Source organism: Strigops habroptila, chromosome 7 (genome assembly GCF_004027225.2).
Source record: "Strigops habroptila isolate Jane chromosome 7, bStrHab1.2.pri, whole genome shotgun sequence".
Classification (NCBI taxonomy): domain Eukaryota; kingdom Metazoa; phylum Chordata; class Aves; order Psittaciformes; family Psittacidae; genus Strigops; species Strigops habroptila.
The window spans coordinates 52,634,344-52,658,654 of NC_044283.2; the positions used below are offsets into that span (position 1 = coordinate 52,634,344).

The 24,311-nt window shown below is 40.8% G+C and overlaps 1 protein-coding gene and 1 long non-coding RNA gene across 4 annotated transcripts; one reads left to right on the forward strand and one right to left on the reverse strand.

Annotated features, from left to right (window-relative positions):
- Nucleotides 1-1,270: 1,270 nt before the first annotated feature.
- Nucleotides 1,271-23,632, reverse strand: SLC9B2 (solute carrier family 9 member B2). Of its 3 annotated transcripts, none has more exons than XM_030492157.1 (12): nucleotides 23,265-23,632; nucleotides 20,233-20,335; nucleotides 18,426-18,609; nucleotides 17,124-17,294; nucleotides 14,334-14,476; nucleotides 12,119-12,246; nucleotides 11,035-11,210; nucleotides 10,388-10,494; nucleotides 9,059-9,208; nucleotides 6,828-6,936; nucleotides 6,487-6,623; nucleotides 1,271-5,536 (listed from the first exon to the last, which is right to left on the reverse strand). In XM_030492157.1, the coding sequence occupies exons 2-12, from the start codon at nucleotides 20,323-20,325 to the stop codon at nucleotides 5,297-5,299; spliced, it is 1,638 nt and encodes a 545-aa protein (XP_030348017.1). In that variant the 5' UTR covers nucleotides 20,326-20,335; nucleotides 23,265-23,632; the 3' UTR covers nucleotides 1,271-5,296. The 3 variants fall into 3 exon arrangements, with proteins under 3 accessions (XP_030348017.1, XP_030348018.1, XP_030348019.1); XM_030492158.1 differs by lacking the exon at nucleotides 23,265-23,632 and adding an exon at nucleotides 23,186-23,264; XM_030492159.1 differs by lacking the exon at nucleotides 17,124-17,294.
- On the forward strand, nucleotides 14,411-16,228 carry LOC115610517. The gene is made up of 3 exons (XR_003992265.1): nucleotides 14,411-14,491; nucleotides 15,791-15,980; nucleotides 16,075-16,228. It is a non-coding gene; the product is annotated as an uncharacterized LOC115610517 (long non-coding RNA).
- Nucleotides 23,633-24,311: the final 679 nt, after the last annotated feature.

The following is a 24,311-nucleotide window of genomic DNA, read 5'->3' on the forward strand; positions in this document are numbered from 1 at the left end:
TTAAGTGCCTGCTTTTGCAAAGCATGTAATAGAATTATGGTACACTCTTTAAATGCTTGGTGGTCTTGCTTAATGGATGAGCAAACCATAAACTTCATATTAGGATATAACATTTATAATAGAGGAAAATCTATAATGTTGCAAGTGTCTTTCTTACATTCAGTCTTCACTTACAGATTCAGTATATTGAACACCAAGTCCCAATTCTTGGGTTTGGAGAAGAAATTACTATGAAATGCAAAATCCTGGGTTTAGATGTTTTGTTTTGGTCTTGTTTTGGTTTTTCCCAGGCTTTAAAATCCACTGCCTATTGTAGCAAGTCTGTATGTGCTTCCTGCTTTTATCAGGATACTTTTGCCTCCAAATAGTTTGATTTCTTCCAAAGCCTGAGAAGTAAACTATGTACATGAATCCTGTTCTCACTTCTGTTGCTCTACTCAGACAAACCCTGTTAGAGTAAGTGATACTGCAAGATTGGTTTTGTTTCTCCCACAAAGCTCCTCTAAAAGGTGAATGACAGCGTAAGATTTAACCTTTTGACTCCATCTCTAGCATGGTTTGATAATGTAATTAACTTTTTCTCCTTGCTTGCTGTTAGATGAGATTGCTGCTAAACTATCTACAGCTGTGGCTATGGAACAAGCAGGAGTGTTTGATTTTGCTTATATCTGGAGGGGAATGGAACACATTTGTAGTGTTGCAATAGCAGCACTTGGTCACAATTCCTTTGTAGAAAGGACATTTTAGTAATTTGCACAAGATAATAAAGTGAAGGTCACAAGCAAGATAAATGACCATTTCCTTGCATTTCAAAATCTGTCAAGAAAATACTGCCTCTCATGGCCACAGAATTTTCTGTAGAAAATCTCAAAAGAATTTACTAATAGTTTCAAATCATCTACCTAACGTCTATGGGGATAGATAGCTAAGAACTGAAGTGCGTGCAGAGCCCTGTATCTCAGCAGCGACTGAGAGTTGAACCAGTTACCAGCTGGGATGTGCTTGGTCATGTCTTGCCACTGGATGATTTTTCTAATCTGATTTGAAAGCTCCACACGAAGGGATAAATTTTCCCTGAATGCTAATAAAGGCCAGCCCTGAGGCAGCAGACCTCGTCTTGATGCACAGTCAGGGGAAGCTGAACTTGGCATGTCATGACATGCCTTTTTCCAAGAACAGCGATGTTTCCCTTTCTTTTGATGATGAATTTGAACAGTACTTATAATAGACTACAAATAAAGTTGTACACCAAAAACATTTAGGGAAAGGTGTCTGACTTGTGGCAACTACTAGACGAAGTAAGTGTAACTGAAGGGTGGCTGGCGCAAAATTTGATCTCTTGCACTCCATTTATTTAAAACCAAAATGCAGGAACTGTATCGTTGTTTTGTTGCTGTATTGCACCATAAGTGTTTCACAGTTATTTTTAGATTTCAGTCTCAATTCCCTAAAACACCCAGTTTGGCTGAAAAAGAGAGAGAAAGTAGTGATGATAATTACATTATCACTGCATCCCCCGGCTTGTGAGACTCCCTGCTTGCAGATGGCCAATTTCTGTCTTATCCCATATGCTGTGTGGTGTAACTGCCCGCTGCTGGCCGCCAGGAATGCGCTGTGCCATCAGACCCTTCCGCTGCAGAGGTTCTTGGGAACCTCCTGGAACTGCACACACCCTGTGCTCACTGCTCTCCCACATTATGTCAGTGATTGATTATGTGACTGCGTGAGAGTGGGACTTCTCTGGTTATAGTTTATTGCACATTATGCTCTAATTTTATTTCCTGCAAATAAGAGACTGGCATGGCATAAAGATTTTACTGGCTTGAATTCATGCATTATTCATGAATGATTTTGTGGCATTTTGTTAAAAGGGAAGTGGTCTTAAATGTCACGGCTTCACCCACGCAATGTCTGATAGCAAGTGAAATGGTATGTCTCTAAGATAACTGCTGTTTAAAATCAGCTGAAATTGTCATCATAGTTATTTAAAAAGCCCCTGTCTCTCAGGATCATTTCTTTTCGTGACAAGATGCAGGTGTGTTATTCCTTTCTGGCAGGCAAGGAGAGGAGCATTATAAAGCATTAATGCTTTTCATTTTAGATCTGCAGGTCTGGGTAATAGCTTCAACCTGATTCTTTTTGAAGATTTAATAAAAGCTGGGGGAAAGGAGTCTTGTGAGAAACATCCACACACAGTGGCAAGTCAAGGAAAATTGATTCAATTTTGTTTAGATTAGAGATGATCATGAGGTTTTTCATTGGTATAGCTATTCAAGCACTCAGAATGGTGGGAGTGATCTAATGAATAAATTGAGAGTGCAGTGAAGTGAAGGAAGCATGATAAATCCAGTTTATGAGATGCTGTTATGATGGTGAGCAAGTATTAGAGGCTATCATCTGTTTGTCAGAGGTTTGCTTGCACGGTAAAGGTGTGTTTAAATTTAAAAGCTGTAATCCTTACACATCACACTCCTGCTGTTGAACAGACTCCAAATTTGGCAGAGTGATCCCTCCCTGCAGGAAGAGTCTACTTTTTATAAAACTTTATGGAAAAGTGAACTATATAAAGCTTCTACTCCTGTAAGTTCTACTCAAGTAAAATTATTTTATAGACAGTCACTGACGAACCGAACACCATATTCCCTCATCTTATCAGTTAGATAAACAGACATTATGATTTCCAAATAAAATAAACTCCTATTAAAACTATCCCTATTTAAGTAACAGTGTGCCTCTGTTAGCCATGCAAAGTAGGCAGAACAGGCACAGAAGTCAGTGGCTTATACAATAACCACCCAGCGCAGGACCCTAACCATTCATCAGTGCACAGTTTGAAAGCATCTTCCTTTCTGGTCAGGGGGACAAACATGAACTGAACTGAAGATTGTACATTCCCCAAGGAAACAAAGAGAACAGCAGCATATATGGTGAAAAAATGTCAATGTTCTTGACAACTGTTTGGGGAGAACTTACCAAAGAATTTCCTGGTATTTTTATCACTGTGCTGGAATTGCAGGCTATGAACCTTAAATATTTCTCAGGAAGCTTTCTTTTTGGCTTGGAGGGGAAGGCATATACCAAGGCTCACTCACTGAGGTGTAATTAATCTGTATACAGAGGCATACATGGACACTCTGCAAATAACACAATTTCAGGTAGTTTTTTTTTTACAAGTATTTTTGTACATTTTTGTGTTGCGTATTGAAATTGTAAAAGCTAAACCAGAATTGATTAATTCTTTCTTACTAATGGCAAAACAATCTAGACACATCAAATATATTCTGTACAGTATCCTGTAAAATGAGTTCAGTTCAGTTCTGGCTGTAGTGCAGATATCTGCAGGGAGGCACCTTGAATACAGGCACAGTCTAACATCCTTACCAAAAAAATCCCAAAGGGTTGGAACTAGATGATCTTTAAGGTCCCTTCGAACACACACCGTTCTATGATTCTATGAAAACTTGCAGTTTCTGAGCGATGCTGTACTGATTCCATGCCTGAGAATGGAGGTGGGAATGACCTACTTGGAGCTAGTTCCTTGTACAAGACATAGCAGAGTGAGAAAGATCTGCTGGTACCTGTCAATACAAAACCCTAACCAACACCAAAGTTAAGGGCATGAGCAGGATTTCAGTCAACACAGGAGGTTTACTTCTGGTTTTAGGACAGTCAAGGAGAAGAGAAAAGAAATTATTCTGAGAATGGGAATATCAGATGTGTACTACAATGCAGCTGACTGTGCAGGAGGCATCTATATTAAATACATTGAAGAATACCACATTTGAGCTTTTTGCTCCCCCTGGTGAAATGTTTTGGCAAGATACTTAAAACGAGTGTTGCCAGTCATTACTATGATCCACAGCCTCACACAGAAACTTGTGTTTCTGGAAGGACCCATAGGATCTGGGGGTACGTGCTGAGGGTGCTAGCACTGTGGTGTTAATACAGCTTCCTCATGACACCTGCCTTCACACAGCAGCCTTTCTGAAGGTAGGTGAGAATGAAGCTCCTTTCACTTTGTACCATCCCTCTGAACACTGCATTTTTAAGGCCGTTCATTTAAAGTATATTAGTTTTCTGCATCAGTCAGAGGTAAAAAATACCCTGGGAAGTCTTAGAGGCCTCCACTCTCCACAATCAATCCAGCAAACCACCTCTTGGAAAAATGAGCACCGCTGGCTATATTTTTAGCAAATACCTGGTTTTCTTTGCTGTAATTGTCCAAAAGCAGATGTGAGAGGGACCAGATAATGGCATTTTCTCAGCCAGGTAAGTATTCATTTAGGACAAAGCAATAGGAGATCCCAGCTGACCTAGGAATCTTGATTTGAGGTCTGCTGCTATTACCAAGTTCCCCAAAAGGAAGTGAGGAAGAAAGGGACAACTCATTGCCTCCTTGGCCTTGCCCTGTCAGCTAACCCCACCTGAGAAGAACTCTTCCCTGTGTCCTACAGTGGCCAGCACCAGAACATAGCCACTCTCAGTGTCCGAAGAGCTGGCTTTCCCTCCCTTGACATCACGTTGTGTGAAGACTGAGGTACACAGGTGAAGAAGCAGCCATCTCAATCCCACACAACCCTCTCCCAGTCCTTATAACCTCCCCACCACCCTCATTCCATTTTCAAGCTCAGTCCTGTTTTCTACTAGCACCAGCAACACCTCCATTACAACAGTCCGTGATGGACCCAACTGCCTCTTTCAGCACATAAGTACCACTTGCTGTTTCTTGCTATGACCAGAGCTGACAGTCCTTTGAAGGCACAAAGGAGTGCATGAGCTGAGGAAAAGGCAAGTTTTGGAACCTGGAAGAGGAAGGAGAGGGAATCACTAACGCATGGCAGGACGTGTTCACTGTATGCCAGCAGTCTCTCATTCAGAGGTTGCAGTTTGAGCAGTTGAACTTGTCATCTCATGGCCCAGTTTCAACCATCAAGAAGTTATTCACGTTAGTCTCCATTTTCTCCTGTTTATATTCCACCTCATAACTCCAACTCCATGCCTGAACAATTCTGATCCTCTCCCTGGCCTCACACCCACACATTTCAAGTAACTGTTGAATGCTAACTTCTCAGTGACTCACTGCCTGGCCAGCCTGTTCACTGTATGTTCAGCTATTTTATCTCTTAAGGCACCATCAACACATAAAAATGTTTCATAAAACTCTGCCAGGGCTGCTTTCAAAATAGCAGACACAACTGATACTTGGTTTGGTTTCCTCCAGAAAGATTACAGACATCCTGTGTTTACTCAAGAGAAGTGTAAGGGCTGAAGGACCATATTCCTGGAGATGTCCATCTTACGAAGGTTCACAGGCCTCTGCTTCTTCTCCAACCTCAGCACCTTCCTCATCCTCCTTGCTATTTGTCTGAGCCTTCTGCAAAAGTCTGGGCCCTGCCAAACCAATAACCAGGGCTCCAACTGGAGCAGTGATCAAGATAGCCAAGAAAGCTACTGTCAGTACATCCATTCCATACTTTTCCAGTTGCTCATCCTGATGACTTCTCGCTGTATCCAAGGCAAGAGAACCTATTGCAGCCTGCAGGAAAGAAGACATTGCTGAAATAGAGCAAGTAACCTTTAGCACTGAAAGAGGTAAAAAAGGAGACTAATCATCAGTCAATATTTAACATAAATGTGACATTTGTAGTACATTCAATCCATTCATTTCTAAACAGCAAATAGAAAAGTAAATGTTATACCTGAGAACAGTTTTTACTTGGCTACCCTTTGAATTTTCTAAGCTAATGAGCTAATGGTTCCCTCCCATGAAGAACATTGTTTAGCTGTTCTCTTACCTACATTTCTGGAGGATGAAATGGGCCAGTGTATTCTGTATTGCAGCTGTTAAAATACCACAGAATGCATCCTGACAACAGTCAACTAGTAGCAGCTTCTGGAAGTATAGTTTGCAAATCTTGCAATAATCCTTGCCTGTTTGGAATATTAACTTTTGTCTGCAGTTAATCATGCTATTTAGGTGAAGCCTAAATAACTTAACAATCACTGAAGTAAAGAAGGAATGCAGCCAGCCTGAGGCTTCTCTAGCCATATGGCTGTCAGACTACCCCTGACTTACCTAAATGACCACAAACTGAAAACCCATTCTAAGCCTCTGATGTAGCTGTTCCTGCAGATGTTTCATGTATAAGAGGGAAACACTTTTGTTTTGAAAGTTCTCAGAATCTGTAAGTAAAGGCACAGTAATGTGCAATAGCTGAGAAATAGTTATATTTCCTATGATATACGTACAATTCACTGTCATTTATTAGGAGTACAACCCAGAACGTAGCAAAAAACCTTCACATAGAAGGCTCTCCATGCACTTTTCAAGCAGACTTAAGGTGATTTAGAATATGAACTGTCCCTGTCTACACTCTGCTATTATTGAGCCTGATCCTCTCCCTGTTTACTACTGTGCTAGTTATGAGGAGCTTTACTAAGGACAACAGATTTAGCCTGGAATGAAAGTGATGTTGAACTGTTTACCTGGACAGTGGCCTTGGGAATCCATGCCAATGAGATAAACACTTTCTCCTTGAAATTAAACCCAGCAAAACACACCATCAGGAACGTTGCTATGATTCGCACAACAAGGGCAATGCCCAGTGTAGCAACGCAGAGTCCTGCAGCAAAGACAAACACTTCTCAGTACTTTCATGCATAGGTGCCTGAGGAGAATAAGGCTCCTAAAATTGCTTTAAAGTGGGAATAGTTTTCATTTTTGGAGGTTTTTTTGGGTCAGCCGTGATCTGCTTGGCTTTGGATCTCCTTATAGATGTTCTTTGGAAGCCAGTAACGAAAGCTGGATAATTAGTGGATGATCTTACCAACAGTCTCAGGCCTAAGAGATGTAACAGATACTTCTGCACCAATTAAACCAAAAAGAAAAGGTTGAAAGATATTCCACGCAATGGCAACAATTTTTTCTACTTCTTTCTGCAATGAAAACAAAAATAATACATAAATTCACAAAAATATGGCCAAGTAGACATAAGATTTAATTAATCAAAGTGAAAATGTATCATAAAGATTGGCCAGAATTGCTCCTTCTTTGAGCTAAAAGATTCAAAATCTGTTGTATACCTTTTGAAGGTCAGAGTGTGTAGTTCTGCCAGTAAATAAGTGCTTATTATCTCAAGAAGAGAAATAAAAGTCACTGATATTTGAAGAGTGACAGAGCAGTTTGCAGACAAGGGGAGGAAAATAAAAGCACAGATGGTTTCAGTATTCAGGGAGACGTAATTTGAACAGCTTTGCCATGAAGTTTCCGAGCCTTTGGAAACTGCATGCTTAAATGTGTTCTTCCATTTGTATCTGAGCACACTCAGACCCTCTGAAGGTTCAGTCAAGACCTAACTCTGCTCGCGCTGCACTCAGAGGCCTGTCTCCATGTGAGCAGGAGCAGGAGTTAGACCGAGCAAGTCTGAAATCCCATACCAGTAAAAAGTGTTAAACTTTCCAGTGTGATGTACTGTATAAGGGCAATACTGTCTTTTCTCCTTGCATTTGAATTTTACATCTAACTATTTTCCTAAAACTGCTGCCAGGATAAACAGGAATCTTCCTGCTTTTCAGCCAGCAGAATGGTAGATGACTGTAATACAAAAACTTCTGTAACTTTAGAGAGAACGAGGTGGAAATGTACAGACTGCTAAATATTTTTCTTTATTTGCCTCATTTCTCCTTGTTATCTCACCCTTTTTTAAAAAATAAACCAAACCCAAACAAAAAAAACAAACCCAAAACCTCTTTACAGACAATGGCATCCTTTCAGTCTTTTTACTGTCCACTTAACTGTTCCACCAATAGGTACTATGTTCCTTGTTCTCCATGGACAGTATTTGCCAAGTGACTTCCACCAGGGATGATGGAAGGAGGAGGATGTAGGACGAAGTAGGAGGCGATGAGAAGCTCAGCAGGAAAACCTTGGAATCTCTGACTGAACCTGACAGAAAACAGCTAAGGCATTTGAAATGAACATCCTTAAGGCCAAGAAGCTTCATTCACTGGTAAAAATAATTTAAACTAAGCATTTACTGCAGAAGGTCCTTCCTTCTGAAATGGTTTAAAAGCTTTTCAATAGAGAGCTTTATCCGTTCTAATGTCCTTAAGTAGTTAAGTCCCAATGTGAGTTTTTCTTCTTTTATACTTGGACAACAAGGTAATACTTTAAATAAAAACCATGGTTTCTTTTTCATTATTTTAACAAACCTTGAGATCTTACTGAATTCAGGGTCTAGATGGGGATAAGAACATGGACTCTGCTATATCTGATCCCCTTTTCTTTCCTGTCTTCTCCCCTTCTCCTACTGCATGTCACAAGGCTACAGCTGTAGAGGGAAAGATGCCCTCAAATCATTAAGTGTAGATGGTATCAAGCAAAAGAGGCGGTGAGACATGCCAAGGTACAGAAATGCAGTGGGGCAGCAACAGTAAGAGGAAGCAGACTTAGCTAAGAAAAACTGACTAAAAAGCAGTCTTTTGTATGGTTTATATATGGCCTTATATCACCCTTTATTGTGGGCATCCTGCTCTGTTTTATCCAGAATACACTGGCTGGGATTTGGGAAAGATGAGAGAGGATGCTTAATTACTGTTTTCCATTTCACCACTCCAAAACCATGCAGAACAGAACCTCAGGGTATTCAGGCCATGTGCACATGTGCACAACTGTATTTTGGACACCTGTTTGTAAATCTTACCATAAAGTGTGTAAGGTTACAGACACTCACAGAGCTGGGACATAAAGCTTTGGATTCCTAGTCAAGTGTCTTGACAACTGAATCTCCTTTAAATGGCTTAAGATGTCTAAGAAAAGCTTGAGAGCATTTCTCTGTCAGTATGTTAGGCTCTGTATTAATATATATTCACATAACTTTCTGTCATGCTAAATGTTAAAGACTTCCAAAATAAATGTAGAATGCTTTTTTCTTTAATCCATACCCCTTCTAAAGCTTCATAAATGCATCATTATCACTCCTGACAGAAATTCAAACTCCTATCAGGCTGTACATTCAAAAGGGTTTTGCATGGTATGCTTCTTGATGTAGACATTCACCTTTTCCTCCGACCATCCAACACCTCCAACAAAAGCTAAAACTAATGTGCAGAGCCCTCCTGATCCAGGGAAGCCAAAGTAGATGCTGCCAAAAACAGCAAACATGGACAGCCCGAGTACAAAATATGATCTCTTCCATGCCAGAGACGCCTGCAGTGAAGGAAAGAGACCAACAAAAAAAGTGAATTTCTTCTAGAAATGGAGGAAAAAGGTTACTGCTGATGATCTTGAAAATAACAATTTGAAAATAGAAATTGTCATTAACCACTGTGAAAGAATCAAAGCTTTCAAGTGAGACATGAACTGCTGGGTTGAGAGTGGGGTTTTTTTGACATTAATTCCTAAGAAATTTAGATTTTGGAAATGTAATATTTTCTCTCCTCTGCCCATCCAAAGTCTTACTCCAGTAGGCTTTTTGTATCACAAGGAATATGATTCTCTATTCTAACAGCCCTGCTTCAACTCTGTGGTAACAGGATTTTCTACCTGTACAGTCAAGTACTAGAACAATTTATCCAAGGAAAGGTGAAATCCTTGCCACTAGATGGGTTTAAGGCCAAGTCAAACAAATATTAGTCAGTGACAGTCTAGTTTTATTTGATCCAGTCTCGCAGCAGTTATATCTCTTCCATTGTTGCCCATTTCTATTTAGCTGTTTAGTTACTGTATCACACTTCTTATGCTATTTAATAAGAAGAAGATTTGGTTCCACTGAGGGCAACAGATGCTTTGCAAATTGACTTCAGTAGTCCAGAACATATCTACTTTCTTCCACAATTTTCTGTTCACTTAATTGCCCCTTGATAGTAAATTCATCTATCATTTTAGATAGGCTTGATTTTCATTGAAAGTAACACGTTCTAATTAGCACTACTTGTATGCCCCATCACTTAATGCCTACAATCTGTCCGCTTTACTCATTTTTAATCTTAGGCCTACTGGAAAGAGGCCTAGTCTTACAAAAGTAAATGTGTCACACATCAATCTAATTGATGATTATTTTACTGTCTGAAATGGGTATCAGACCCTTTCTCCTTTACATATGGACAATTCCACCACCTTCAATGAGAGCAGGGTGGCAAGCTCAGTTCCAAATTCTGCATCGGGAAGGACTATGAGATCATACATTATTACTGGTGCAGTAAGCAATCACCTATAACACACATCCTCACTTGATAGATAGGCTTTGCAACCTGAAAGCTGTTAGTGCTGTGCGCAGCTTTCCCCAAGACCAGCTTCACGTGAAGCTTGGAAATTAGTAACTTAAGAACGTCATCCCTTAGCCAAGAGTCTCTATTTCATAACAAGTTTTTTTTACTGTTTTTTTACCTGATCGTGGCTTGGGAAATATCGAACAAACATTCCCAGAATCCCGCCAGCTGCTACACCAACAGCAACCTCCAGCACCCCACGGAGAACGTTGTACAGAGTAGAACCTATGTGGCAAAAGAAAAATGGGTTCAGTAAGCCATACATAGACTTTTCATGCACAAACCACACTGTAGACCTACGAGGGTGATTCCAGGACAGTGTCTGCTTTAAATTACTTGGGGCAAGGGGGTTCAGGATGGAATGTATGGCCCTAAAAGAAATGGACAGTGCAACTTTCTCTCTCTGGAAGCTCATGCCAAGAAAGTGTGCTGGAGAAGCTAGAGAAAGAGCCACTGCGAGAACATTGCCAAACCCAGGGAAATTTGAAAGCATTATGTTGGGCATGCAGGACAAGACTTGGCAGTTAAGGGAGCACAGAGGGAAAAATGTTCTCTGAAAATTGTTGCGACCCACAACTCAGAGCAGACAATGTTACATCAAGACTTTTGATCATGGGTAATTTCCCATTCAATATTCAAGTCCATACATGAACTTTATAAGGAGATGTCATTAAGTTACAAACCAGTCAGTCACAACAGAGCACACGTTCTTCAAAACATCACTGTTTGTTCTGGATTTCACCACACACAGATTAACCAGCATACCAGAAGAGAAAGCTATTCCAAGGCAAGTGTTGAAGCCTGTGATAGCCAGAATGTCATCAATGCTGCCAGCTGCCATTAGCAAAGTTGGGACACCTTTCTCCACCCCATATCCCCCAGCTTGTAAAATCAGCATTGAGGGAACCACCACAGCAGGGGAGACTGCACCTAGAACAAAACTGAAAACACATAGGTTCAGCCTCTCTTAAAAAGAAAGCACTGAAGCGAAAAACCTCAAAATGTTCTGACGCCAATTCTTTTAAAGCATAAATAAACAGATCTTTACATAAGGTATTTTCCTTACCTTTCCCTGCTAATTACAAGCAGGGGTATTTCTACACACATTTGCAATCAGCTCTTTCTTCCTGCCCAACTCAATAGTATTAAAAATAAAGGGCTCCAAGACTTGAATCTACACTGCAGGCCAGTTATGCTCCCTGATATATGCCTTAATTGTCCCATTTAGGAACCTAGTCTAGACATGCTTATGACTCAGTAGCCCAGTTCCTTCTCATAAAAATCAGTGTGTTGCATAGGAGGACTTCATCCATCTTGCTCCGGTATATGCATCTGGACCAATTCCACCAGTTTAGATAGAAATAGATGGAAGAGGTTTCCTCTTCAAGGATATTACTCCAGAATATAACATGCCATATCCTTATCCTTGACTTGTGACAGAAAGACTGTCCTATGTGCATCTCTCTACGAGAAAATTCTGAATTCCAGCATGAAGATTCTCTAAATTGTGGTATCATTTTCTGTTCCTAGAAGCCCTCTGTGATGTGGTTAAAGACTCGGGGACTGCACCCGAGTGCAGAAAGACTGAGCCTTCTTCAAGTGCTCAGATCGTGAACACAGAAGAGTAATGATCCAAGAACTCCTCCACAGCCTGGAAACGTGACCTTTAAATTAGTCACGGAGCCAGACATGAATGGTAAGCAAACAACCACAGGGACTAAGCACAGCTTTCTAACTGGCATTAAACTGAGGTCTCCTTTTGGTGCAGAGAACTAACTGCACTTGGATCATTTAACTTTGGCACAAAACCAGGCACATTTGTCATACAGGAGAAAAGAGAGTACATTACCCTAATATAAATCCCCATTGCCATGGCAAATGCATGAGCAAGTAGGCAAAAACAGCAGCTGTGCATGTTTCTGAGATGCACGGTCCAAAGGAAAGCCGTAAACAGACTGCTTTGAGCTTCTTAAGAGCCTGCAATATACAAACACATTCAGACATTAGTCTCAGTACCCCTGTCTTTATAGAGAGGAAATACATGTACAATCTGATATAGTTCATGAAAAGAATCCTCTCTGAGCTGCAGTACAGGATGTGACAGCTTTACATGGCCTAAGCCTGAGACAGGCTCAAGCACAACTGGTTTTGGGTATAAAATTCCAAGTGTGGCAGTGAAACCACTGATCTAGGGCCAGCAAGGTTCCTGCATGTCACAGGAAGGAGTGGCAGAAAATTCTGTTTGCCTTCTTGCGCAGAGCAAGCTAAATATAAGAGGCTGGGCTAGCTGGGATCCATTTGAAAAGCGCACCCTCAACACAGCTGACTTACCCACAGTTACTTGAGGTCACTTGCTCCATCCACAGCAGAGTTTGCTATAATCCCACAAGGTGCACAAGCACCTCAAAATAATTTTTCCCACATCAGTAAGCCATGAAAAATTGTAGAACTACATACACTTAGCACAAAGAGCCAAGCATTTCTTTCAGCTGTCTTTCACTTGATATCGACAGCATATTAAGTTCCATTTGGCTCAACAACTTCTATTAAAGAATTTCTCTAAACCAGAGTATTTACTTGTAACAGCTGCCTTTAAAAGTTAGTCACAAACATGACTCTGCTAGGACAGGTCCCTAATTTTGACATGGAAGGCGCGGAAAATCAATGTGTTGGACTTTTTACCAGTGCAGTTTATCCCAGCATAATTAAGGCTGAGAATTACCAGAGCAACTGACATCTTTGTCTTCACAGCTTCAATTAGACCAGGAGCAATTGTAACTGCATCAAAGCATTGCTCCAGAGCTTCGATTGCCACATGGGAGAAAAATGAGTCAAAGATGAAGCTCCCTCGGCAAAAAAAAAGTTGTCATGGATGATAAAGAAAAGCCATGTCCCAGAACTGGGCATCCAAGCTGTGTGTAACAACAGGCTCATACAAGCTTCAACGTCCTGGGAAAAGAGACAGTTGTAATCTAGGAAACCAGGCATTTTTCATGAATGACAACACCCTGTTTTCCTAAATACCTGAGCACTGGCAACTCCCAAGTTTTTCTTGGTTAAGTAAAATCAGTTTAGTTGTTCTGAACTAGCTATGCTTGACCTAAGTTTTCTATAAACTTTAAGTGGTCCCTTAAACTTAAATGGGTAGGGGCCAATACGGTACAGCTCTATTTCAGCCAGCTGATTTTGATCAAGCAAAACCTCATCTTCATTAATTTATGGGATGTCAAGTTTCATGGTGTACAGAGGAAGACTGTTGGTTTTGTTCACAGGAGCGTTATGGACTTCATTGTGAACGAAAAAACCTAACTGTGATGTGAAGCATTGTTTCTGCAGTGCAGCAGGACTCAGGTTTGCCATTAATGTATTTGCATTAAAATGGCAATGATTAAAAGAAAAAAGAAATAAAAAAGTAAAAAAAGACACACAGGTTTGGATGTTTTCGTTGGCTGTTTTTTGATTTGTGTCAACACAAGCAACATTCTCTTTCAAGGGTTGGGGATCCCTTCCATTACTTTAGTTTGTCACGGAGCAAAAACTCTTCCTGACAAACCATGGAGTACATGTCCTCAAGATGTTCCGCTCACAAAATTCAGGAAATTTGTTTAAGCCAAGGGGAAAATGGTCATAAAATCAGTTTTCTTCAGGTAGTTTTTGGAATGCTTGCCTACTTTGCAAACCCAATTGCCAATATTAACATACATATAACTATATGATAAAAACTATGCTTTCTGTAATTCACTGTGAGGGTGGTGAGGCCCTGGCACAGGTTGCCCAGAGAAGCTGTGGCTGCCCCATCCCTGGCAGTGTTTAAGGCCAGGTTGGACGGGGCCTTGAGCAACCTGGTCTAGTGGAAGGTGTCCCTGCCCATAGCAGGGAGTTGGAATTGGATGATCTTTAAAGTCCCTTCCAACCCAAACTATTCTATGATTCTATGATCGAATTTGCAGATCCTTTAAGACTTAACAGTTCAATATTTTAACAGACCCAATTATTCAAAAAAAATTTCTTTTTTTTGGAGGGCTGTTGTATACTTTATTTCACACAAACAGCTGTTGCCATACCTTTGGATCCAGGCCGAGTCCTGCTCGGGTCAAGATAATTGAAAGAGCAATGTTCCTCAGTGCTGCCGACCAGCGCAGGTTTATCTGGACGATGTCACTAATGAACCATACATTTCGGATCAGGAAACCAGCAAGTAGCATCCCTTAAATGAAAGCAAGTAAGCGCCTGTCAAATGATTTGTTTTTATTGCACAAGAAAAGCTTGCATAGTATTCTTAAAAATAGACACCATATTATGTATTTATGAGAGATGAAGAAACAATTAATGTTCTGAATTATTAGCCATGTTTTAACAATTGGGACTGAGGCATGGAAAAAGAGGGACATGTTTAAAGCAATGAAAGTGGCCTAAGAATATACCAGGTCACCAATGAATGCTGACACATAGATTCAGTGTGAGCCAACAGAATTCAGCTTTGTTCACCACGTACAGATCATACTTGCCATAAGCAAAGACCCCTCTGCATCCTTAAAGATATTTTTCTTCTTAGCTTGTTTTAACATGAAAAGAGGAAAATTGTCTAATACTGTGTATTTACCTCAGAAGTTGGAAGTCATTAAAAATCCTCTTAGGTGTAAGAAATGCAGGTATCAAAGGAACCGCAATGCTGAGTTCATTGGGAAATACAATCTAAACCAGCTAATCGTGGACTAACTTAGAGATTTTAAAAGTCTCTGGCAATATGACTTTTATGCAAAGAGGAATCAGAGACTTCCTGCAAAGCTACTGGAACTGTACTTCTGGAAGGATACAAAAAAGTACAGGGAAGTTTGACTTGAAATGTAGGTCTGCAGAGATTCACTGTAGGTCCTGAAGATTCAAAGATACATTTTTGTGGCATTAATTTGTATTAGCCACATTAAGAAAAAGGCAATGAAAAAAAGACGAAAGTAAGCGAACACTGCTCAGGTTGGACCCAGCTTGGTGTGAGCCTTGGCTGTGGACTTGATTTGTCCTGGAACACACTAAATTTTTGGACATTGTTCTTTCTACCACCTCCCAGGAAAAAAAATGGCATAAGTAATGTGCCTCATGGCAATTATATCAGGCCAACATAACGATCACATGCTCTTTGCGATGTTTGCATGAGGTCCAAATCACTGGAGCTACCCTGATCTAGAAATCTACTTAACAAAGCAAAAAACTCCACCTCAATGGATATCTTCACTGTTCTGCTCCATGTTGCCTGCCGCAGAGACCTCTCTGCAATATATACCTAAAATATACTGTGTGACTGTTTCAGTAGCAAGTTCACTCCTTTTTTTCCCTGAGACAGAAGTTTACTATTATGTGCTTAAGTGCTCAGTCAGCCATATTACACTCAACTGCACCTAGCACAAATGGATTAAAGAGTACAAAAGTACTAAAGAATTAGTATTAAAGAGTACAAGAATTGTATTTCCAGTGTAAAAAAGAATATTCAAGGACATTGTCCATCTTTTCTTCTGACTTACAGATTTCTCCAATTTTCCTGGAAGACTGGGGATCTGAACGATGACCTCTGTCCTAAGCAACTCAACAGACATGTGCTGTCACGCTTAAGTTTCTGTTGCTCAGTATTACCTGTCTGACAAGCAGTGTCATGCTCAACTCATAACTTTCAGATGCAGATGTAATTTAGAAAAGAAAAAAGCAGAATCCAAATGGTCAGATTCTTTTTTCTTTTACCTTTTTTTCTCTTTGTTGACTAAAAAAGGGCAGAATCCCTGTGTGTTACATTCTGTATTCATGTCATTGCAGGCAGGTATGCTACATGCAAAACTTCCCTCCCTCTCATTTGAATTTCTTCTCACTCAAGAAACTAAGCAGCGCAAGAACACACATGCTGCCTGAACAGAGCTGTGCATGATGCTATCAAGCCCTTCTGTAAGCAGTGCTACTGTGTGAAGCACACCACCAGCTATGCAGGTTATAAAATCTCACCTGTGCATTGCAGGCAGGTATTTGTAGCCCACTCTGCCATGAAGTTTTACAGCTTTACTCATTTATGCAGTAAGCATAGTAAGGAGGTGGAATACAGCTGGGGAGAAGAACCTGGAGCTTCATTTTTCAGCTTCACTGACATCACAGCACTTCACAATATTGTAATGGTCTAACCATTAGATCCTAGGTCCTCTAGGAAGAAAGTCTGAAAAGGTTCTCATGATGTCAGAATTAATGTCATTTTCTATTTTGCATTTTTATGTAAAATAAGATGTGGATACGAAAAAAATGTTATGATTGATTCAAAATAACTCTCTTCAAAAGAATTATTCCTTGTGCTCAGTTTATTTTCTCAGGTTTCAGTTATCTTGAGATAAAGGAAGAAGAAAGAAATTGGTTGGGACTACCAGTAGTAGGGAATTCTTGTAGTGTTTTCTTTGGAAAACATTTTCACTGTGTGAGATCATGCAAAACTACTCAGCTATAATTTCTTTATGAATTAATTATTCTACTGTAACAGGAGGTCTAGATTAAGAATCCTGTTTGGTAACATTAAACCCAAATTTTAAGTAACTGTGACAGAGGGGACTGAAGGACAATAATCTTTGCATCTGTAGGTATACAGTTCTCTGGTCCCCAAAGAATTAAAAGGAGAGCCTTAGTAACATACAGGCAATTTCACCTGAGACAGTTGGGGAATTTTGCACCTTCTCAGAGAATATCAGATAAAAGTCACTTGGAAAAGCTGCAGATTGAGTGTGACACAGTTTGTTTATTCCAAATCCAAACTTACCTAGCCTGCAGATGCTACTTGACAGTTTAAACCACTCAAATATGTGGGAAGACAAGAAGGAAGGATATCTTACCCAGAAGAGCAGGGAGAGGGGGTAGCGTTCGTATTTTAATGAATCCAAAAATTTTGCCTCCAATGACAGCAAAAAAATAAAGAAGCAGAATTCCAAACAGATTTCCACCTGGGAGACACTCAGCCCCAGTGATGGACCAAACCACAGCCCAAACCAGGACCACGATTGCAACTGGAACAAAACAATAAATACTCATGTTTAATCATCTCTCAGGGATGACTTTGTTTACTATGAGATCACTTTTGTTTTTCTACTAATGAAAACAGTGCCATGACTTTCAAAAATAAAATCACTTACCTTAAAAATTAGTTTAATCATAACAATATGATTAATCTTTGATGCTCCCTAAACTGAGGTTCTGATTATATAGATGCTAAGATAGTTTAAAAAACGGTACTAGGAACATCATTAGGGACCAGAAAGTACTGAGTGAGCCTTGAGCCACTGTGGAAAGCACTTAACAGGTCCTGAACTTAAAGCAAAGACATGCACTAACTTATCTTGCCTTTGTGTATCTTCCTTCAGCTACTTCAAAACTGCAGTAAGAACCTGCTGCTGTACAGCTTGGTATTCTTCAGGCTAATGACTGCAACTCCAGTCTAATTCTTAAAAGAATTCAAGTACCATTTTTTGGCTGGATGTGCTTGTGCAATATGCTGCTATCACTGGCGGGGGGGGAAGGAATCTGAAGAAGGACATGTCTCTGGGCAGTCTGAAGTAGTACAGGTACTTCCCTTGATACAGCAATCAGAGAGGGATAATACTGGTTAGACAGACATTTTCTTCTGTGAGCCTCCAGTGTAGGGCATGTCTTAAACAGAATGGGTCAGTTTGCCATGTAGTTAGGAGGATTCTTGGCTTTGCATGCCTACAGTATTAAGGAACAAAGGAAGGTATGGCTGCTAAGCCTCATATTTGTTGCCTTAATTCAACAAAAAGCCATCCAGTGTGACAAAAATACCACTGTTTATAATCATCTTAATGCTCTCACACCAAACCAAACTATCAAGATGAGAATTAGGAGGTCTTTCTTCTGATGAAAACTATTTGCAGTGCAAAAACATACCTACTACACTAAACAGAAGAGAGGATGGAGGAACAAACAAATATACATTCAAGTTTTTGTTTCACCTGATTTTGGTTTTTTTTTTCATCCTGCTAAACATTGAAACAAAAATGTGATATGTAAAACATAGCCATTTCCCTTCATTATTTTCAAGGACAATGGACAAATATCATCACATCCAGAGAAATGAGTACTTCATTTGCCATTTTTTGTTTTAACTAAACTCTGGTACATACCATTTGTCACTGTTCGGGACAGTAAACCTTGAGGAGGACAAGTAAATATTTGGTTCCATGTTCTTGCAGGTATTGAAGACCCTGTTGTTGGTTCCAGAGGTTGCTGAGCACAATGATTCAAGAGAGCAGTTTCTTCTGTTTGTATATTCCCACCAGTACCTTTGGCATCGACTGCTGGTCCCTCCTGAATGAAAAGAATGAGACTCTCTCAGAAACAACAGTGTATACATCCGAAGCAGCGTACAAGACCTGAAATCAGTTCTGATGCATGAATTCCACACTGTCTACATTAGTTAATTAGTTCCACTTCAAGCTGAAATTGCAACCACTAATTTCCAGCAATCCAACATACCACAGGCTTAACTATCACCATAGGAATGGTCCAGTTTTGTAGTATATTTGGGATTTTTGGTGATGTGTTTGTTTTTGCGTGGCACAAAGAACTGCATGTGAAATACTGTGGGACACTTGCCTTTTTATCTGCAGCTGACAGGACTCCTATCCCAGCACAAATAGCACCTGTTCACATTTGATGAAGAAACGATATTAACAGGCCAGGTTCATGTTGTCTTGTATACAAGCTAAATATTTGTTAATATTTTAAACAATTTGATAAGGTTCTTCTTCCAGTCTGGATTTCACAATATAGTTAATGATCAGCATCATTCCAGTGAGACAGTGTCTTTAATATAATTCCTTAATAATTTCTGTTGCAAAGCCTTGAACCAAAATAACAAAACCTACTTATGATTAGAGATGAAAGAAACAGAACAGCTGGCCAGTGCAAGCATTACTTACATGATCCATTGCTGGAAGTGTCAAGCTGGGAAGTCAAGGTAGAGATGGAGGAATGCTACCCTAGGAGTTACTTCCTTGAAGAATGGTTCCCTGAAGCTGTTCTCTTATACTGATCATCTACTTGTCCATCTTCATAGCCAAAGTGCTTTTTGACCATTTTTGGATATGTGTCTCACTTCATTTTAGGGTCCTTATTTTTGACAAGTTAATCATCTGCCTTCTCCTATGATTATTCACCTTCATGTCATCTCCCTGTCATAGCACGGACATGGAATTCTTGCCTATACTGTGGTTTGGCCCTCCTCCAGTAATAGTTCCACATTTCCAATTATTTTTTCTGTCTTGTCTCTCTGTCTCTAGATATATATATCTCCCTTACTCAGAGCCACACTTTGAACACAAGTCTTGTGAGCTTTCAGCATTGAGTTACTTGTTTATCTACCCTCTGATTACCAGCTACCTGTGCGTACAAACATACCCCATACAGTACTTATTTTTACAGTCAATACTATATGTTTACTCCAAAGTGCCTTTTATGTTAAGAACTTTACTCTTACTTGCATTTACAGCAAATCTATTTTAAAGCTGTAAAAGTTTCCAAGAACACTGGAATTATGCATATAGAAGTTCAAAATTGGGGGAGGTGTTTATTTTTCTTAGATAAGGAAGACATGCAGGAACAACTTCCAGCAAGTGGACTAATAGGCACAATTTGAAAGCAAAGAAGCAATTTTAAGTCCACAAAATTCTCTTGAATAGCTGATTGTAAAATATAAGCTGATGCATTTTGCACTTAAAGCTGAAATTGCAACCTCTGATTTCCAGCAATCCAACATACCACAGACTTAAAAACACTGAACATTTGTTAATCGTAACAAATTCCTGCTGAGGAGGTTTCTCTCTGTGTTCGCTTCCAATGTAGGGATTTTAACAGATGTAGAAAGAAAAAGGAAAGGAAAAGGAAGGTTCCCTCTGACTGAAATTGTACTTTGAGACCCTAAGTAATTACCTCACTTTGCTCATGCAAGGGAATCATGCCATTTCTCTCACATGCTGATGGCTCAGAATCTTCATTGTCTTTTACAATATCCTCCTTTACCATTTCTGCAAACCTAAGGAAAGCAATAAAGATAGAAAAGTTACAGAGAAGCACATAATGCTATTTTCCAGATAGAAGACTTCTCAGTGATTTTGTCTCCTTTCCCATAGATCAGCTAAAAAAACCCTCACAGCCCGATTTGGAATTTAATGTTTTTTGCATACCTGTATATGCTATATGTAAAAACAAGATGGGAACTAACAGAAGAACAGTATAAAGGTTACAAAGTCACGCACTAACAAAAATGAATTAAAATGTCTGAGTTGTAGAATCACAGTGATCCATGCTAACCTGTTATTTCCTCCTTAAAAGTATGGCTGTAATATATCTATATACACATATTTGTGCCTTCTGTCAGCACAACATAAAAGGTTATTTGCTGTCAATTCCACATACCAGGACCATTAGTTCTGGAAGTGTCAGAGTCTCTGTGTGCATGGCAGTGCAAGCAACCATTTCATAAAGCTAAGATCAACAGCTGTAGTTTCTAAAGCATACACACGAGGGGACACTTTTTCCGTAACTTAAACCAGACCAGATACAGCTTGATTTTCAGGGGAATTTTCAAGAACATGATTCTGTTAGATGTGACTACTCACAAACACACTGACTATATGATCTTTGAATGAAGATTAAGACTATGCACAAATTGCACTCTATAATCAGGTGAGGCTGATAAAACATGGCTCTTTCTTACTGCTTATATCCCATGGAGATACTTCTAAGAGTGAGAGATAAGGTCCATGTTGTTTGTGGGTAATTGTCATTGTATTTACTCAGTCTAACCGATCTATTTCTTGTCCCATAGATGCTAACAAGAGATGTGGTGGTGTACTGTTCTGTATGTCAGAATTGGTTTTGTGTGAATATTTACCGTAGTTTCATAGGTGCAGGCCAGCAAGAGTCACATGCGCGTAGCTGCAGACAAGGCTTGCTTGTGTTGTTCTCTGGTACAGTAAAGGTGTGCATATATTCTCCTCTAACTACATTTCAGGGCTAATGGCATTTTCTGGAAGTTTTTTACATTGCTCTGGCCATATAAAACACCGCTCAAGTTAAGCAGAACTTTTGAGCCAAGAAATTCCTTCCTGGCTAAATTTCTGGGAGCAAGTCAGAGAGCCAATTCTCACAATTATCTAGCCTTCAGTTTATAATGATATGTTTTATATTTGAGAACAATTGGTGCCATGAGCAAAGACAGAGGCTATTGTAACACCGGGGTGGTTTTGTTTGAGCTGTTCTGATATTAAATTGGCTTGAGACATGGCCAAGGCACAGAGGAAGAATACAGAGCCATAGCCAAACACCTTCAATGTCTTCTAAGATAATAGCTTTGCTTTCTTTCCTTTTTAAATGTAAAACGTTCATTTACTCCAACTCCAGTACTTTTCTATATTTTTAATTACTTCTTGTGGAACCAAACAGTTGTGGTGTTGCAGTTTTTTAATGAGGTGATATTCCCCCCACCTCCCATAGGATTGTTCATCCTTTTATTGGGGCTGGGAATCCTCTAATGCCAGTATACTAATTGAAATTGAAAGTATGAGCAACATACCAGTGCCTTCCTCCTTCCATCCACCTACCATTTCCTCAGAGTGTATGTACTTAATTTTGTAATTCTGAAGGGTATGTGGGCAAGGGACAGAAGAGACCGAAGGATATTGCTCTCCATCCAGCTTTGTATGGGCAACATCCCAGTTCTTGAGGTCACATAGTTGTTGACATGAAATATGTTAATACTTCTGAGAAACCCAAGTCCACCTCAACAGCTTAAGGTCCTCAATGCATAGTTCAGAGTAGCATATTTGACTAAGCAAAGAGATTGGACATTCCACTTAGCAGGAACTGTTTCAAGGTGTGAATGAGGAGTCTGACAGTGTCTGTTCTGTCCTTGACTTTTACACCAGGTCTTCACCCTCTTAGGTTCTTGATACTGCTACTTTAAAGCAACAGCCAGTTGGATTAATGAGACCAAAGTGAGTAGTTAGTTTACTCATATCAGAGTGGGGGGTTTGGGGGTTCATGGTATTTGGTTGTGGTTTGGTTTGTGGTGGGTTTTTTTTTTTTTGGTGGGTTTGTTTTGTTTTTCAAACTTTCCCCCTATACAGACAAAAATCAGTGATTGAGAAATCATGGAGCAGAATTCATACCACAAGATTAAGGTCTGTACCATGGAAACCAGCCAGTAAGAGGCTTATTTTAGAACCTCCCTGTAAAATATACTTTCCTTATTTTGAAACCAGAAAGGTTTTTATTAGAGCCTTTCATTTGCTTGTTTTTAATGGCTAGGGAGGAGGAAAGAGAGGGAGAGCTAAAGAGATGGCTGTCAGGGGCCACGTGTGCATGCCTGTATTATTAGCTCTATTGCCCTGGTGACTGTCATAGAATCACAAAATAGTTTGGGGTGGAAGGGACCTTCAAAGGTCATCTAGTCCAACCCCCCTGCAATGAGCTAGATCAGGTTGTCCAGACAGACATCAGCCTGGCCTTGAATGAGTCCAGGGATGGCGCACTGACCGCCTCTCCAGGCAACCTGTGCCAGTGTTTTACCACAGTTGTAAAGAATCTTTTCCTCACACCCAGCCTGAATCTCCCCTCTTTTAGTTTAAAACCATTATGCCTCATCCTATAGCAACAGGCTAAAAAGCCTCTGCCCAACTCTCCTATAGGCCCCTTTTAAACACCGAAAGGCTGCAATAAGGTCTCCCTGGGGTCTTCTCCAGGCTGAATAACCCCAACATTCTGCTTTGTGCACACAGAGTGTAGACAGGAATACAAGTAAAATACCACAAACACTGTCAGAGCAACTGACATTCATAATAATAAAAAAAGACCCCCCAAAAAGACAACCCAAACCACTCACCATCACCCACAGAGAGGTAGGCAAACCCCGACGCACCCTCCTTCCCGCCTGCACAGCCAGTGGCAGCCCCCTGCGTTACCTCTCCTACCGCCTCCAGCCGCAGTGATGGCGATGCAGAGGGCAGGCTTCCCTAGGGAATGGCGGGGTGCCAGGGAAGGGGCCGCTGGCCGTGCAGCTCTGTGCGGGCCGGTCCCGCAGCGCCGGGGCTGTGTGGCGGTGTCCCGCTCCCTGAGAGCAGCGGCACCGTCGTGCCGGCTCCGGCTCCTCCTCCGTGCTGCTGCTGGAGCCACAGGCCCTCCTCCAGCGCCGCGCCTTCACCAGGCCGCAGCCAAAGCCTCCGCCTGGAGCCTTCGTGCCCCTCGGCGCTGTGACCAGCTGTCTCCTGAGGCCACAGCGTCCCGGAGGGCAGCGGAGGAGAAGGAAGATGCCTGTGTCTCACGCAGCCTCCGCTTCACATGTGATTTCCCTGCAAGCTGCACACGTTAAAAAGCTTCCTTTCTGCACTGGCTTTCCGGGGCTGTGGCAAAAGATGTGGGCAAGCCACACACAGGCCTCGTACTCAGACCACAACACGCTGCAGCTGGAGCTGAGGTGCAAAGGAAGGGTAAGGATCTCTAGATGATTCTGCTCTGGGTGCATGCAGAATGAGAATTAAAAAAACAACCAAAACCAACATGAAGAAACTCAAGTATTTCTCCTTCTTAAATGACCATCATGTATGTCCATCTCATCTGTAAGTGCGTGTGAGGGAATGAGACAGACCTACTCTCACAACCTCATTTTGCAAGCTATGCTGGGTAGATTTAAATGAGATATTAGCAAAAAATTGTTTACCGTGAGGGTGCTGAGGCGCTGGCACAGGTTGCCCAGAGAAGTTGTGGCTGCCCGTCTCTGGCAGAGTTCAAGGCCAGGTTGCACTGGGCTCTGAGCAGCGTGGTCTAGTGGAAGGTGTCCCTGCCTACGCCAAGGCACTGGAACTGGATGAGTTTTAAGGTCCCTTCCAACCCAAACCATTCTAGGATTGTGTGGTTCATGTGAAAGGAGATTCAAATGCAACATGCTGCTATTTTGCTCCTAGTAATATTACACAGAGTGAAGCTCACTACAAATCTGTCAGAAAAAAGCA

Excerpts from the sequence above, each read along its gene's own strand:
- SLC9B2 (XM_030492157.1), bottom strand. The coding sequence starts at position 20,325 with ATGGTAAAGGAGGATATTGTAAAAGACAATGAAGATTCTGAGCCATCA. Across the intron at positions 9,209-10,387 it reads ATTTCCCAAGCCACGATCAG|GCGTCTCTGGCATGGAAGAG; the intron begins GTAAAAAAACAG and ends CCTTCACTGCAG. Across the intron at positions 6,624-6,827 it reads TCTTAGGCCTGAGACTGTTG|GACTCTGCGTTGCTACACTG; the intron begins GTAAGATCATCC and ends TCTTTGCTGCAG.